We start from the raw sequence: 15812 nt of genomic DNA, 5'->3' as shown, positions 1-15812 counted from the left end.
AATGGATGGCTACGGGGAAGTGGGGTGGGGGTGCAGCCCCTCGCAGAGTGGGTGTCACCACTGTGGGGACCCCCAAGCCCTGCCCAGGGTCACCCAGCGTCACCCCCGGGGGCTGGGGGGTCCTCATGGTGATTCTCCGTGCTGGAGCCTCCCCGTGAGGTGTCCTGGGGGTGCCGGCAGTGTTGGGGACCCCCATGGTGCTGGGGACCCCCAGGAACGGCTCAGCCCAGCGCTGGGGACAGCCCTTCATTTGGGGAGGGGGACACGGTGGCATCTGAGCCCAGCAGGGCACAGCCCCCCACCCTGCAGGACCACAGGGGGGTTAAGGGGGGGGGGTCACCCCAACTCCTTTCTTGTACCCTACAACCCCCCAGTGCCCCCCCGGCTTTCCGTGGGACTCGAGGTGCCCCATGCCGCTGCCCCCCATCTCCTGGGGGCCCAGGGGGTGCTGGCTCTGATGGTGGTGCCCCATCCTCCCCCCATGACCCCCAGAGCCCACCCCCGACCCTCTCTCGGTGTCCCCGAAGTCCCAACACGCCCCAGTGCCCCCAGGACCCCCCGGACCCTCCCAGTGCCTCCATGGCCCGGAATTTCCCAGACTCCACAGCCCGGACACCCCCGGACCCCCCAGCCTGGAGACCCCCCCCCACTGTCGCAGCACTGCCGGACATTGTCCCCAAGGTCCCCAGAACTTTGCAGACCCCCCCAGGTCCCTCGCGGCCCAGCAGCCCCCAGAGCAGCGCAGTGCCCCCAGCACTCCGGGGCCACCCCACGCTGCAGGTCCCCATTGTCCCCGCTGTCCAGGAACCCCCCAGTGTCCCCCCAGTGTCCCCGAACCCCCTCCGAGTCCCCCAGCCCCGCCCCCTCCGCGCCGCCGACGACTCTCGCATCCTATTGGTCCGCGCTGCCCCCGCCCCCCGCCCCTCCCACTTCCGGCAGCCAATAGGCGCCCAGAGATGAGGGGATGGGCGGGACAGGCACTCACGTGCGCACCGGGGGCGGGGCCGAGGAGGAGCACTCGACAATAGAAAGGGGCGTGGGTTTGTGGGCGTGGCTTATGGCTAATGACTGTTTATACCACGGACAGGGGCGTGTCCTAATGAGGGGCTCGGTGCGGGATTTCTATTGGTCAGCAGAGAATGGGCGGGGCTTTACCACGGCGGCGCTATTGAAGGACAGTGGATGGGCGTGGCCTGTGAGGGGCGTGGCCTCGCCGAGTTCCCACGGGGGGGTCCGGGGCGGGATCGAGGTCCGGTCCCGGTCCTGTTCCCTTTCCCGTTCCTATTCCCGGTCCCGTTCCCTTTCCCATTCTCGTTCCTATTCCCGGTCCTGTTCCCGTTCCTATTGCCATTCCCTTTCCCGCTCCCGATCCCATTCCCGGTCCCGGTCCCGGTCCCTCCGCCGCTCCAGCCCCGCAGACTCGCAGCGGCAGCGCACCCAAACTTTACTGGGAGCCGTCCGGCCCGACCCCCGCGCCCCCGGCCGAGCCCGCGGCCCCGGGGCCGCCCCGGTCACTGTCCGCGGCCGTGGGCGCGCAGGCGGCGGAGGCGCAGCCGCTGCAGCCGCAGGGCCGGGTCGGGGCCCGGTCGGGTCCTCCCGGGCCGGTGGCGGCCCCGCGCCCGCGCCAGGCGGAAGCTGCACGGGGTGGGAACGTTCTCGAAGTAGACCCGGCACGGCTGCGTGGCCGCCTCGTAGCCCTCGGCCCGCGCCGTCACCTCGTACTCGCCCGGGTTCAGCAGCCGCCAGTAGTCCCCGTCCGAGGCTGCGGGGGCGGGTGTCACACTCCTGTCCCCACCCCTGTCCTCGTCCCCAGTCCCGTTCTTGTCCCATCCCTATTCCCACCCCCAATCCCATCCCCATTCCCAGCCTAATCCTGCTTCCATTGCCATCTGCAATCCCCAATCCCATCCCCCTTCCATCCCTGTCCCCAACCCCATCCCATTCCTGTCCCCACCCCCTTTCCCAGCCCTATTTCCCTCCCCACCTGCAATTCCCACCCCATCCCCAAATCCCATCCCATTCCTTTCCCTGTCCCAGCCCCGTCCCATTCACATTCCCAATGCCATCTCCATTCCCGTCCCCATCCCCATTCCCACCCCATCCCTGTCCTGATCCCACCTCCATTCCCAGCCCGATCCCGTTCCCGTTCCCACCCCACCCCCCTCCCTCGCTGTCCCGGTGTCCCGGTACCGGTGCGGACGTCGTGGTTGATGCCATCCACGGAGATGATGGCGTTGGGGATGCCCTGCTCGGTGTCACTGTCCCGCACCACGCCCTTGATCCCCCGGTGCACCTGCAGGGCGTCGGGCAGGTGGCACAGGTGTGTCCCCCCCTTCAAAATCCTACAGACACCCCTGGGGGTTCCCCTTCCCCAGTGTCCCCATGATCCCAGCACCCCCAGACCCCCCCAGTGTCCCCATGTCCCAAAGCCCCCCAGATCCCCCACTCTGGATCCCCCCTTCCCCAGTGTCCCCGTGATCCCAGCACCCCCAAACCCCCTCAGTGTCCCCATGTCCCAAATCCCATATCCTGGACCCCCCTTCTTCAGCATCCCCATGATCCCAGAACTGCCTTGACCCCCCACTGTCCCCATGTCCCAAAGCCCCCAAATCCTGCCCATCCTAGACCACCCTCCCCCAGTGTCCCCATGACCCAAAACCCCCCAAATCCCCCACCCTGGACCCCCCCCTTCCCCAGTGTCCCCCTGGTCCCAGCACCCCCAGACCCCCTCAGTGTCCCCATGTCCCAAACCCCCCACCCTGAACCCCCCTTCCCCAGTGTCCCCATGTTCCAAAGGTTCCCATATCCCCCACCCTGGATCCCCCAGTGTCCCCATGTCCCAAAGCCCCCCAAATCCCCCACTCTGGACCCCCCCTTCCCCAGTGTCCCCATGATCCCAGCACCCCTAGACCCCCTCAGTGTCCCCATGTCCCAAACCCCCCTTTCCCCATCCTGGACCCCACTTCCCCAGTGTCCCCATGATCCCAGCACCCCCAGATCCCCTCAGTGTCCCCATGTCCCAAACCCCCCAAATCCCCCATCCTGGACCCCCCTTCCCCATCCCAGCACCCCATTCCCCCCCAGCCCCCCATTCCCTCCTCGCAGACAGACCCGGGGTGGCTCCTGCCACCCTCGAGCCGTGTCCCCAAGCCCCGGGTGCCACCCCGGTGCCACCGCGGTGCCAGCCCGTGCCCCACCTGCTCCATGAAGAGCAGCAGCGACTCGCGGTTGTTCTCCCACTCCTCGGGCAGCTCGGAGGCGTGCGGGAATTTGTCGCAGGAGAGCTCCACGGTGATCTCGAAGCAGTTGGTGTGCAGGTAGCTGAAGTCGTTCATGCCTGCGGGGCACAGGGCGGGTGGCAGCAGGGGACAAAGTGACAGGAAAATCCCGGAGTGTCCCTGGATACTGAGAATCTCAGACTTTCTGTGCTGGCAGGCCCCCAGAACACTGAATTTGACCTGAGGGTGTGGAGAAAGCTTCCAAAATTAAATAATAGAACTCAAATGATGAATGTGCAGCTCGATTAGAAGTGTGTAATATCACGTGGTGGGAAACTCAGAATTTAAGGTTTTAGAACATAGTAATATCTATAAAGCAAAATAGAAGTTTTAGGGCAGGGGCTGGTCCTTATTGCTTACCTTCTTCTTCATGGGTTTGGGTGGTTTTGTGTCAGTGGATAAAAAATTCCACATTGCAAGTCACAGGTTATTGAGTTAAAAATAAAAATAATTTGGGCGTCATTTCTTAATTGGATAGTTTAGCCTTAAAAAGCTTTCTAAAGGGAGAGAGAGGGCTCCACTTTGAGCTTGTCAGAGTAAATGACTATAAAATTCAGGGTTTGTGAGACTGTAATGTAGATAAGAACTGATAAATATCTGAGTCCAAAGGAGAAATACCATCATTCTAAAAGAAACACAAAACCAAAACAGAAACGGAAAAAAAAAAGGGCAAAAAAGAAACAAAAGAGAAACAAAAAAGAAATAAAAAAGAAACAAAAAATCCACGTGTCCCTACTCACTGCCACCCACCGTGTGCCACCTGAGCTCACAGAGTGTCTCTGCTCACTGCCATGTGCCACCTGAGCCCAGTGTCCCTGCTCACTGCCATGTGCCACCTGAGCTCACAGAGTGTCCCTGCTCACTGCCATGTGCCACCTGAGCTGTGTCCCTGCTCACTGCCCCTGTGTGCCACCTGAGCTCACAGTGTCCCTGCTCACTGCCACCCACTATGTGCCACCTGAGCTCACAGAGTGTCTCTGCTCACTGCCATGTGCCACCTGAGCCCAGTGTCCCTGCTCACTGCCATGTGCCACCTGAGCTCACAGAGTGTCCCTGCTCACTGCCATGTGCCACCTGAGCTGTGTCCCTGCTCACTGCCACCATGTGCCACCTGAGCCGTGTCCCTACTCACTGCCACCGTATGCCACCTAAGGTCACAGTGTCCCTGCTCACTGCCACCGTGTGCCACCTGAGCTGTGTCCCTGCTCACTGCCACCGTGTCCCACCAAGGTCACAGTGTCTCTGCTCACTGCCATGTGCCACCTGAGCCCAGTGTCCCTGCTCATTGCCATGTGCCACCTGAGCTCACAGAGTGTCTCTGCTCACTGCCATGTGCCACCTGAGCTGTGTCCCTGCTCACTGCCACCATGTCCCACCTAAGGTCACAGTGTCCCTGCTCACTGCCACCGTGTGCCACCTGAGCTGTGTCCCTGCTCACTGCCCCTGTGTGCCACCTGAGCTCACAGAGTGTCCCTGCTCACTGCCACTCACCGTGTGCCACCTGAGCTCAGTGTCCCTGCTCACTGCCACCGTGTGCCACCTGAGCTCAGTGTCCCTGCTCACTGCCACCATGTGCCACCTGAGCCGTGTCCCTACTCACTGCCACCGTGTGCCACCTAAGGTCACAGTGTCCCTGCTCACTGCCACCGTGTGCCACCTGAGCTGTGTCCCTGCTCACTGCCACCGTGTCCCACCAAGGTCACAGTGTCCCTACTCACTGCCGGCCACCGTGTGCCAGTTGGCGCCGTTGATGATGTTGCCGAAGCGCGTGAAGTCGTCGTAGTGGCAGCGGCGGCGCTCCCCGCTGGCCATGGCCAGGTTGGCGGTGGCGTAGACGGTGGCCAGCCAGCGGAAGACGCCGTCGTCGGGCGTGGGGGTCAGCTCCTGCGCCTTCCAGTAGGTGCGGCTCATGTCGAAGGGGTAGGTGACCACCAGCTCGCCGCCGTGCAGGTTGGCGCTCAGCACGAACGGGTAGCGCTGCATCCACGCGATCACCGCCCGCGTCTCCGGGGCCACCTGCGCGGTGACACTGCTGTCACACACGGCACCGGGGCCGTGTGCGTGGTGACACCGCTGTGACACACAGCACCGGGGCCGTGTGCGTGGTGACACCGCTGTCAGACATGGCACTGGGGCCACCTGCGTGGTGACACCGCTGTCACACATGGCACTGGGGCCACCTGCGCGGTGACACCGCTGTCACACACGGCACCGGGGCCACCTGTGCGGTGACACTGCTGTGACACGCACCACCAGGGCCATGTGCATGGTGACACTGCCGTCACACACAGCACTGGGGCCATGTGCATGGTGACACTGCCGTCACACACACCACTGGGGCCATGTGCATGGTGACACCGCTGTCACACACGGCACCGGGGCCGTGTGCGTGGTGACACCGCTGTGACACACACCACTGGGGCCGTGTGCATGGTGACACTGCTGTCACACACGGCACCGGGGCCACCTGTGCGGTGACACTGCTGTGACACACACCACCAGGGCCATGTGCATGGTGACACTGCCGTCACACACAGCACTGGGGCCATGTGCATGGTGACACCGCTGTCACACACAGCACCAGGGCCATGTGCGTGGTGACACTGCCGTCACACACAGCACCGGGGCCATGTGCATGGTGACACTGCTGTCACACACAGCACCAGGGCCATGTGTGCGGTGACACCACTGTCACCCACATCTCTGGGGCCACCTGCGCGGTGACACCACTGTCACCCACATCTCTGGGGCCACCTGCGCAGTGACACCGCTGTCACCCACAGCACCGGGGCCATGTGCATGGTGACACCGCCGTCACACACACCCCCAGGGCCACCTGCGCGGTGACACCGCTGTCACCCGCATCTCTGGGTCCACCTGCGCGGTGACACCGCCGTTACCCACACCACCGTCACACACAGCACCAGGGCCACCTATGTGGTGACACCGCCATCACCCACACCCCCGGGGCCACCTATGCAGTGACACTGCTGTCACCCACACCACCGGGGCCATGTGCGCAGTGACACCACCGTCACCCACGCCACCAGGGCCACCTGTGCGGTGACACCGCTGTCACACACACCCCCGAGGCCACCTGCGCAGTAACACTGCCATCACCTGTGCCACTGGGGGCCACCAGCGTGGTGACAGTGCCGTCACCTGGGCCGCCAGGGCCACCTGTGCAATGACACTGCTGTCACCTGCATCTCTGGGGCCATCTGCGTGGTGACACCACGGTCACCCCCACCACCGGGGCCACCTGTGTGGTGACATAACTGTCACCCATGTCTCTGGAGTCACCTGCGTGGTGACACTGCTGTCGCCCTTGCCTCCGGGGCCACCTGTGCTATAACACTGCTGTCACCCACGTCTCTAGGGCCACGTGTGTGGTGACACTGCTGTCACCCACGTCTCTGGGGCTGCCTGCACGGTGACATCATTGTCACCTGCGTCTCTGGGGCCACCCACGCAATGACACCCCCGTCACCCGCCTCTCTGGGACCATGTGTGTGGTGACACCTCTGTCACCCCTGTCTCCAGGGCTGCCTGCATGATGACACTGCCATCACCATCTCCGGAGCCGCCTGTGTGGTGACACCACTGTCACCTGCACCACTGGGGCCACCCACGTGGTGACACCACTGTCACTGTCACCCGTGTGTCATGCTGGTGGTGGCCACATCCTTGTGGCTTCTGGTGACCCACGGAGTTGGGCGGGTTCAGCCCCAGGGCAGCCCCTGTGGGTGGGCAGCGCCCAGCCCGGTGCACTGGGAGGGGTTTTGGGGGTTTTTGAGGGGTTTTAGGGGGGTTTTAGGGGCACTCTGGGGGGTTTGGGGGTCTCACCCCAAGGGGATCGGATGGGGGTTCTGGGGTCTCTCCCTGATGTGACAGAGGGGGTGCTTTTGGGGTCTCTCCCTGATGTGAAAGGTTGGGGGTTTTGGGGTCTCACACTGATAGGATGGGGGTTTTGGGGTCTCACACTGATAGGATGGGGGTTTTGGGGTCTGCTGTGAGAGGATGGGGGTTTTGGGGTGCCACACCAATGGGATAGGATGGGAGTTTTGGGGTGTCACCCCGATGTGAGAGGATGGGGGTTTGGGGGTCTCCCCATGGCACCACCCCAGGAGGATGGGGGCGTTTTGGGGTCTCACACTGATAGGATGTGGGGTTTTGGGGTCTCTCCCTGATGTGACAGGATGGAGGTTTTGGGGTGTCACCCTGATATGACAGGATGGGGGTTTGGGGGTCTCCCCATGGCACCAGCCCAGGAGGATGGGGGCGTTTTGGGGTCTCACCACAGGACCCCCCCAGGAGGATGGGGGTGCTTTGGGCTCTCACCGTGGCATTGGCGAAGGTGTAGTACTCGGGGATGGGGATGTAGTGGTTGGGGAACTCGTGGGGCACCAGGTCGTTGTCCTCGGCGTCCCACAGCGCCGTGTTCAGGTCGGCGAAGTTGTGGTTGAGGTCGATGCCCTCGTACGTCCAGCGGCCCATGGCCCATCCCGCCAGCTCCGAGCCCTGCCGGGGCACCGGGATCACCAGGATGGGCACTGGGATCACTGGGATGGGCACTGGGATCACTGGGATGGGCACTGGGATGAGCACTGGGATCACCGTGATGGGCACGGGGATCGACACTGGGATGGGCACTGGGATGACTGGGATGAGCACTGGGATCACCGGGATGGGCACCGGGATGGGCACTGGGATGGGCACTGGGATCACTCGGATGGGCACTGGGATCACTCGGATGGGCACTGGGATGAGCACTGGGATCACCGGGATGGGCACGGGGATGGACACCGGGATGGGCACTGGGATGACCGGAATGAGCGCTGGGATCACTGGGATGGGCACTAGGATGGGCACTGGGATCACCAGGATGAGCACTGGGATGGGCACTGGGATCACCGGGATGGGCACTGGGATGGGCACTGGGATCACCGGGATGGGCACTGGGATCACCGGGATGGGCACTGGGATGGGCACTGGGATCACCGGAATGGACACTAGGATCACCGGGATGGGCACTGGGATGGACACTGGGATGGGCACCAGGATCACTGGGATGGACACTGGGATCACTGGGATGGGCACTGGGATCACTGGGATGGGCACCAGGATGGACACCATGGGCACTGGGATCACCAGGATGGGCACCAGGATCACCGGGATGGGCACCAGGATCACTGGGATGGACACTGGGATCACCAGGATGGGCACTGGGATGGACACTGGGATGGGCACCAGGATCACTGGGATGGACACTGGGATCACTGGGATGGACACTGGGATGACCAGGATGAGCACTGGGATCACTGGGATGGGCACTGGGATGGTCACTGGGATGGACACCATGGGCACTGGGATCACTGGGTTAGACACTGGGATCACCAGGATTGGCACCAGGATCACCGGGATGGGCACCGGGATAACTGGGATGGGCACGGATAAGCGGGATGGGCACTGGGTTGGGCATAAGGATCACCAACACGGGCACCAGGATGGGCATAGGTAGGGACACCAGGATCACCAGGATGGGCACAGCAGTCACTGGGATAGGTACTGGGATCACAGGGATGGGCACTGGGATGGGCATAGGGAGGGACACCAAGATCACCGGGATGGACACCACAATCACTGGGATGGGCACCAGTATTGGAACTGCGGTCACTGGGACGGGCACTGGGATCACCAGGATGGACACCGGGATGGACACCGGGATGGACACCGTGGTCACGGAGATGGACACCAGGACGGGCACTGAGATCCCCGGGATCCCCGGGGCGGGCAGGGCCGGGCAGTGCCCGCCGTACCAGCTTGTAGGCGGTCTCGTAGCCGTCGGGGTTCATGGAGGGCAGCAGGTGGATGCGCGTGCCCGTCACCAGCTGCACCACGCGGGGGTCGCCCCGGCGGAACTCCCGGCACAGGAATTCCATCAGGTTCAGCAGCAGCTCCCGGCCCAGCACCTCGTTCCCGTGCATGCCGGCCACGTAGCGGAACTCCGGCTCTCCTGCGGGGCCACCGGGGGTGGCTGCACTGTCCCCGTGTCCCTGCGCCACCCCGGGTGTCCCTGTCCCCATGCTGGACCCGACTGGGTGTCCCTGGTCACTGTCCCCATATCCCTGCACCACCCTGAGGGTCCTTGTCCCCCTGTCCCTCCACCAGTCTGGGTGTCCCTGTGTCCCTATCTCCACCCTGGGTGTCCCTGGTCACTGTCCCCATGTCCCTGCACCACCCTGGGTGTCCTTGCCCCCCTGAACCTCCACCAGTCTGGGTGTCCTTGTCCCCATCCTGGACCAGCCTGGGTGTCCCTGTGTCCCTATCTCTATTCTGAGTGTCCTTGGTCACCCTGTCCCCATGTCCCTGCACCAGTCTGGGTGTCCCTGTCCCTGTCCTGAGCATCTCTGGGTGTCCCTGGTCACCCTGTCCCCATCCATCTGCACCAGTCTGGGTGTCCCTGTGTCCCCATCCCCATCCTGCACTAGTCTGGGTGTCCCTGTGTTCCTATCCCCACCCTGGGTGTCCCCAGCCACCCTGTCCCCCTGTCCTTCACAGGTCTGGGTGTCTCTGGTGACCCCAACTCCATTCGGGGCACCCCGTGCCAGGCTGGGTGGCCCAGTCACCCCATCCTGAGCCAGCCCTAGTGACTGTCCCCACCCTCCTGCACCTGCCCTAGGGACTGTCCCCATCCCCTGCACCTGCCCTAGTGACTGTCCCCATTCCCTGCACCTGCCCTAGTGACTGTCCCCACCCTCCTGCACCAGCCTGGCCATCCCTGGCGCCCCCTCCTCATCCTGGGCACCCTCAGTCACCCCTTCCCCACCTGGGCATCCCCGGACGCTGTCCCCACGCCCATCGTGCCCCACCCCAGCTGTCCCCAGCTGTCCCCAGCTGTCCCCCCGTACCCACCGACTTCGTGCTGCCCGGGGTTGTCCGAGATCTCCATCACGTAGAGGCGCAGCCCGCGGGAGCTCTGCCCGATGCTGTACACGCGGGTGATGTCGGGGCACTCCTCGCTCACCCTCTTCATCAGCTGCGGGTGGTGGCACCGTCAGGGACACCCCGAGGTGGCACAGCCCCCCCAGCCCCGCGCCGCGCCGTCCTTGGGGACACGGAGCCCGCCAGGGCTCGGGGGCAGGGTGGCACCTTTCTCATCTCCTTGTAGTTGTGGTGGCGGAAATCCAGCTGCGATTCGGGCGGGACCGGGGGGTGCCAGGCGTGCGCATCGTTGGGGTCTGCGGGGACACCGAGGGGACACGGTCAGGGACAGCGAACAGCCCAGACCGCGACTCGGGTGACACCGCCGGTGGCGATCGCCCGCGCTGGGCGCTGGCGGGGCGGCGTGTGGCGACCAGGGGGACAGCCAGCGGGTCCCCACGGGGCAGGGGACAGCCGGGGACACGCACCGGGCACGGGGCAGCCCAGCACCTCGGCCCGCAGGCAGACGGTGCCGTTGGGGAACCAGCTCTGGGGGTTGATGCGCAGGAAGCGCCCCACGAGCGGCGAGGGCAGCAGGTTCAGCACCGGCGTCTCGGGGTCTTTGTTGGCGGGGAACACCTGCAGGGGACAGCAGGGGACAGGAGGGGTCAGGGAGAGCCACCCGTGGGGCTCCAGGCACTGCGGGTCCCCTCCAGCCCTCAACGAGGAGCAGGCACGGCCGGGGGCAGAGCCCGGGTGGTGCCGCGGGTGCTGCTCGGACCCCAAAGGTGCCAGGGATGGGCATAGGGAGCCCCAAACCTGTTCCTGGCATGGGTCAGGCAGGGGGACCCCAAAATCCACCCCTGGCATGGAGATCCCCAAACCTGATCCTGGTACAGCTCTGACAGAGCGACCCCCAAATCCACCCCAGGCACAGGGACCCCCAAATCCACCCTCAGCACAGGGACCCCCAAATCCACCCCAGGCACAGGGACCCAAACTCACCCTGGCATAGGGATCCCAAATCCACTCCAGGCACAGGGACCCCAAACCCATTGAGCACAGGAACCCCCCAAACCCAGCCCTGGTACAATCCTGGCACTGGGACCCCAACCCCATCCTTGGCATGGGGACCCCCAAACCCACTCCAGCACCGGACCCCAAATCCACCCCAGGCACAGGGATCCCTAAATCCACCTCAGGTACAGGGACCCCAAACCCACCCTCAGCACAGGGACCCCAAACCCTCCCCAGCTCCAGGCTGCCGTGCCCTCCCGCGGTGCCACGCCACGCCCATGCATGTCCCCTTGTCCCCACAGCTGTGCCAGGGGGGCTGGCAGGTGCCCAGGCAGGGACAAGCAGCCTTTGTGCTGGGGGGAAGCGCTGCAGAGCGGCCGGCAGGGCCAGGCCAAGGGCAACAGAGCCCGGGCACGGAGCCAGCTGGCACCGGCACCCCGGGATGGGCACCCCGGGATGGGCTCCTTGGGATGGGCACCCCAGGATGGGCTCCTTGGCATGGGCACCCCAGGATGGGCACCCTGGGATGGGCATCACTCCCCGGGGTGGTTAACACTCCTTGGTGTGGTTAACCGGGCTGGGTTAACACCCTGCCCAGTGTGGTTATCCCACCTGGCACAGTTAACCCCAGCACAAATAACCTTGACCTAATTAAGCCCCGTGGCAGGGTTATCTCACCTGGTTAACCCCCAGTATAATTAACCCTGGCATAATTAACCCCCCCGACATTGTTACCCCCTGGCACAGTCAAGTCTTGGAATGGTTAATCCACCTGGCACAATTAACCCTGGCCTAACTAAAACCCCTGGCATCGTTGCCCACCTGGCATGGTTAAGCCCACCACAATTAACCCAAGCATAATTAACTCTGGCCTAATTAACCCCACCTTTGCATCCTTACCCACCTGCCACAATTAATGCCCTCACCCTGGCACAATTAACCCCTGAGCACCATTAACCCCCCCCATCATCATCACCTCCCAGGTGATTCCTGCCCTCCAGCACTGTCACCTCCCCATGTCCCCACCGTGTCTGGGGATGCCACCCCGGTGCCACCCCGGTGCCACCCCCGGTGCCACCCACCGCCTCCTCGGTGCCGTTGCGGCTCGGCAGCCACGCGTGTGAGTCGTTGCTGACCTGCACCTTGTAGGACGTCACCCAGTCGTACCTGTGGGGCACAGGGGGGTCAGGGGGTCCCCCACGCTGTCCCCCCTTCCTTGTCCCCCTTGTCCCCTTACGTCCAGATGGAGTTGAGGCCCTGGGTGACCACGCCGGTGAAGCGGGTGAGGCGCCGGGCGTCCACCTCCAGCCACTGCTCCGTGTCCTCGCGCCCCGCGCACCAGCCACCATCGTAGAAGTCACCATCGTAGAGCCCTGACTGCGGGAGGGGAGGGGACACGCACAGGGACACGGCCCCACCGCCTGCCGTGTCCCCGAGCCCGGGGTGGCAGCGGGGTGGTGGCACCGGGATCACGGGGAGCCACATGGGAGGGACGGGGCAGAGCTGGAGAGCGCCTGGGATGCTCGTGGGCCACGAAGATGCCACAAACTCGCCACAAAACGTCAAAAATGTGCCACGAAGATGCCACAAACTCGCCACAAAATGTCACAAACATGCCGTGAAGATGCCACAAACCCGCCATGAATGTGCCACACCTACCCTGTGTTTACCATGTGCTTGCTACATCCGCCTGCCGCATGTCGTGTGGGTGACATCCAAACATCCCCCCAGCCTGGCACAGCCTGGCACACTCCTGGCACATCCCGACCCATCCTGGCACACTCCTGGCACACTCCTGGCACATTCCTGGCCCATCCTGGCACACTCCTGGCACATTCCTGGCCCATCCTGGCACACTCCTGGCACCCTCTGGCACGTTCCTGGCCCACCCTGGCCCACCCGGCAGTACCTGGATGTTGAGGCGGCCGCGGTGCGCGCCCAGCCCGTGCCGCTTGTGGCTCGATGCCCGGAGCTGCTCGTCCAGCACCCGCAGGGACTCCAGCCCCAGGGGGGGACACGCTGGGGACACAGTGGGGACAATGCTCACACAGGGACCCCTGAACGGCCGGGGCTGTCCCCACGCCGTGTCCCCACCGAGCTGTGCCACGGGGACCCCGCCAGCCACGGTTCAACACCCCAACCCCCAGGTGTCCCCAGGTGTCCCCAGGACACGGCCAGCTCCCTGTGCCGGTGACAACCCCCGGGCCACCCGCACGTACGGGGCTCCTGCGGAGCGGCCGGAGTCTCCGGCTTCTTCCTCAGCACCTTCTTCTTCACCACCTTCTTCCTCACCACCTTCCTCCTCCTCACCGCCACCTTGGTCACCGTGGGCGCCGGAGCTGCGAGGGGACACGGGAACAGCCTGGCACCCCGTTTTCCCCCGTCAACCCCCCTTGGCACACACGGTCCTTCGCACCCCGTCCCCTCCCGGCGCCCCCGACCCCTCCCGGTCCTACCTGTGCCCGCGGGGTCCCCGCGCCGGGAGGGGCCGGGGCTGGGGGGGGTCGCGCTGTCCCGCACCGGGGGGGCCGTGCTGCCCTTCGGGGGTCCCGTCGTGGGGCTGCTCCTGGAGGGGGCGGCCGTGCTGCCCTTCGGAGGGGGCACCCCGCTGGGTTTGGGGGGTCCTGCCGTGGTGCCCTTCCAGGGGGGCGTCTCGCTGCCTTTAGGGGGTCCTCTCGCGGTGGCCTTCGTGGGGGACACCCCGCTGGCTTTGGGGGGTCCCGTCGTGGTGCCCTTTCTGGGGGACACCCCGCTGGCGGCGCCCTTCGTTGGGGTCACCCCGCTGGCTTTGGGGGTCCCGCTGGCCGTGCCCACCCCGGTGCCGCGGGGCCGGCCGGGCTGGGGGGGCGCAGCGCGGGCGGGGGGCGGCGGGGGCCCCAGCAGGAGAAGCAGCACCAGCAGCGGGGCGAGGGGCGACCCCGGCATGGCCGCGGCCCTGCCGGTCCCGGCCGGTCCCTGCCCGCTCCTGCCGGTCCCTGCCCCGCTCCTGGTCCCGGTCCCGGCCCCTCCCCGACCCCCGCCCCCTCCCGCCCGGCCGTGACCCCCGCCCGCTCCCCGCCCGCTTCCTGCCCGGGACCCCCGCCTGCCCTCGGCACGGCCCCCGCCCGGGACCCCCGGCCGTGCCCTGCCCGCCCCGCCCCGTTAAACGGCCCCGTTCCGCTCCCCGAGACACCGGACCCCTCGAACGGGGGACACTGAGTCCCGCCCGCTCACCGGCGGGCCTTGACCTGTGTCCCTACCGTGTCCCCGCTGTCCCATCACCGTGTCCCACTGTGCCCTCACTGTATCCCCGCAGTGTCCCCACTGTCGCATCGCCGGTCGGTGAGTGCCCCGGGGGTCCGCGGGGGCTCCTCCCGCCGCAGTGGCGGCGTCGCCGGCCGAGCCCGGGGACCCGGGAGGTCCCGGAGCCGCCGGTGCGGGCGGAGCGGGGCCGAACCCGGCGACGAGGGGCGGTCCCCGGCCCCGACCCCTCGGGGGTGCCCCGGGTGGGACTCGGGGTGCGGGTCCGGGTGCCGGGTCCGGGTCCAGCCTGTCCCCGCACCCTGCGCGGGGTCTCACACGCGCTCGTTTTCCGCCACGAAACAACTTTCCTGGCTCGACTTTCCCGTCTTTATTTGGGATTTCCTGCGGGCGCGGAGCGGGCAGGGCAGCGCAGCTGCCGCCAGTGCCATCCCTGTCCCTTGTCCTCATCCCTGCGCTGTCCCTGGGAGTGTCCCAGAGCCCTGCCGGGCCGAGGAGGGAGGGGGACAGACCCCTCTGGCTCTGCGCACTGCTCCGGGATCCTTCGGATCCGCCAGCCGGGGATGCTCCTTCGCCATCCCAGGGGAGCGGGGGACAGCGGGGACAGCGGGGCTGGCACGGGGGACGGGGCATTCCCTGCCCGATTCCCAGGGCATCCAGGGCTGGATGCTGGGACGGGTTTTGTCCCGGGCTGAGGCAGCTCCTGCCTTCTGTCGAGGCTCTGGCGCGGCCCCAGGAGGGGCGGCCGAGCCTCAGCCCCGCGTGACGGCTCTTTCGAGGTTTGCAGAATTCCCGGCCCCGCTCCTGGCGCCGTTCCCGGCTCCAAGGCGCAGCCGGCCCCGATTCGCGCTGGCTCAGCACTTCCCGGGATGTCAGGAATTTCCTGGTGCAGCGGCCGCGGCTGCCAGATCCCGCTTGGAGATGCCTTAAAGGCGCCGTGGCTTTTCCCGGGATGTCAGGAATCCTACCGGGAAGCTGCTCTGGTTCCCCACACCCCACAGCCGGAGCGGGGTTGAAGCCACCGAGCAGTGCCGGGACAGTCCCCATGTCCCTTTCCCGCAGGGATGTTCCCGTGCTCCAGTCTGGAATTTCACCCAGTCTGGCTGAACCTCCTCACGTCCTCACAGTGCCACTTCTCCAGGTGTCTCTGGGTGTCCCCAATGTCCTTCCAGTGTCACCCGGGAGGGACAAACCCCCTGCACAATCCTGGTGTTTTGTGTGGCCGGGGCTGCAGCTCCAGAAGGTTCCAGAAGGTTCCAGAGGGCTCTGTGGTTGCTGGGTGTCCTGTTGTGACGCGGGAGCTGCGCTGTGCCCCGATCCCAGTGTCATCCCAAAGGGTTCAGGTCCATTCCC

At 65.5% G+C, this 15812-nt stretch overlaps 1 protein-coding gene across 1 annotated transcript; it reads right to left on the bottom strand.

Annotated features, from left to right (window-relative positions):
* Window positions 1-1109: 1109 nt before the first annotated feature.
* Window positions 1110-14144, bottom strand: CPXM1 (carboxypeptidase X, M14 family member 1; the record flags this gene model as incomplete). Its single annotated transcript, XM_084205097.1, has 14 exons — window positions 1110-1762; window positions 2191-2293; window positions 3198-3337; window positions 4997-5294; window positions 7620-7799; window positions 9098-9294; window positions 10194-10317; window positions 10431-10519; window positions 10691-10841; window positions 12302-12386; window positions 12457-12596; window positions 13129-13238; window positions 13439-13558; window positions 13676-14144. The coding sequence occupies 14 exons, from the start codon at window positions 14142-14144 to the stop codon at window positions 1512-1514; spliced, it is 2457 nt and encodes an 818-aa protein (XP_084061223.1). The 3' UTR covers window positions 1110-1511.
* Between the last annotated feature and the right edge of the window lie 1668 nt (window positions 14145-15812).

Source organism: Fringilla coelebs (assembly GCF_963513975.1).
Source record: "Fringilla coelebs genome assembly, chromosome: 4".
In the NCBI taxonomy this organism is placed as follows: domain Eukaryota; kingdom Metazoa; phylum Chordata; class Aves; order Passeriformes; family Fringillidae; genus Fringilla; species Fringilla coelebs.
Note: the sequence above shows the minus strand (reverse complement) of the source record. Positions and strands in the feature narration are given on the sequence as shown.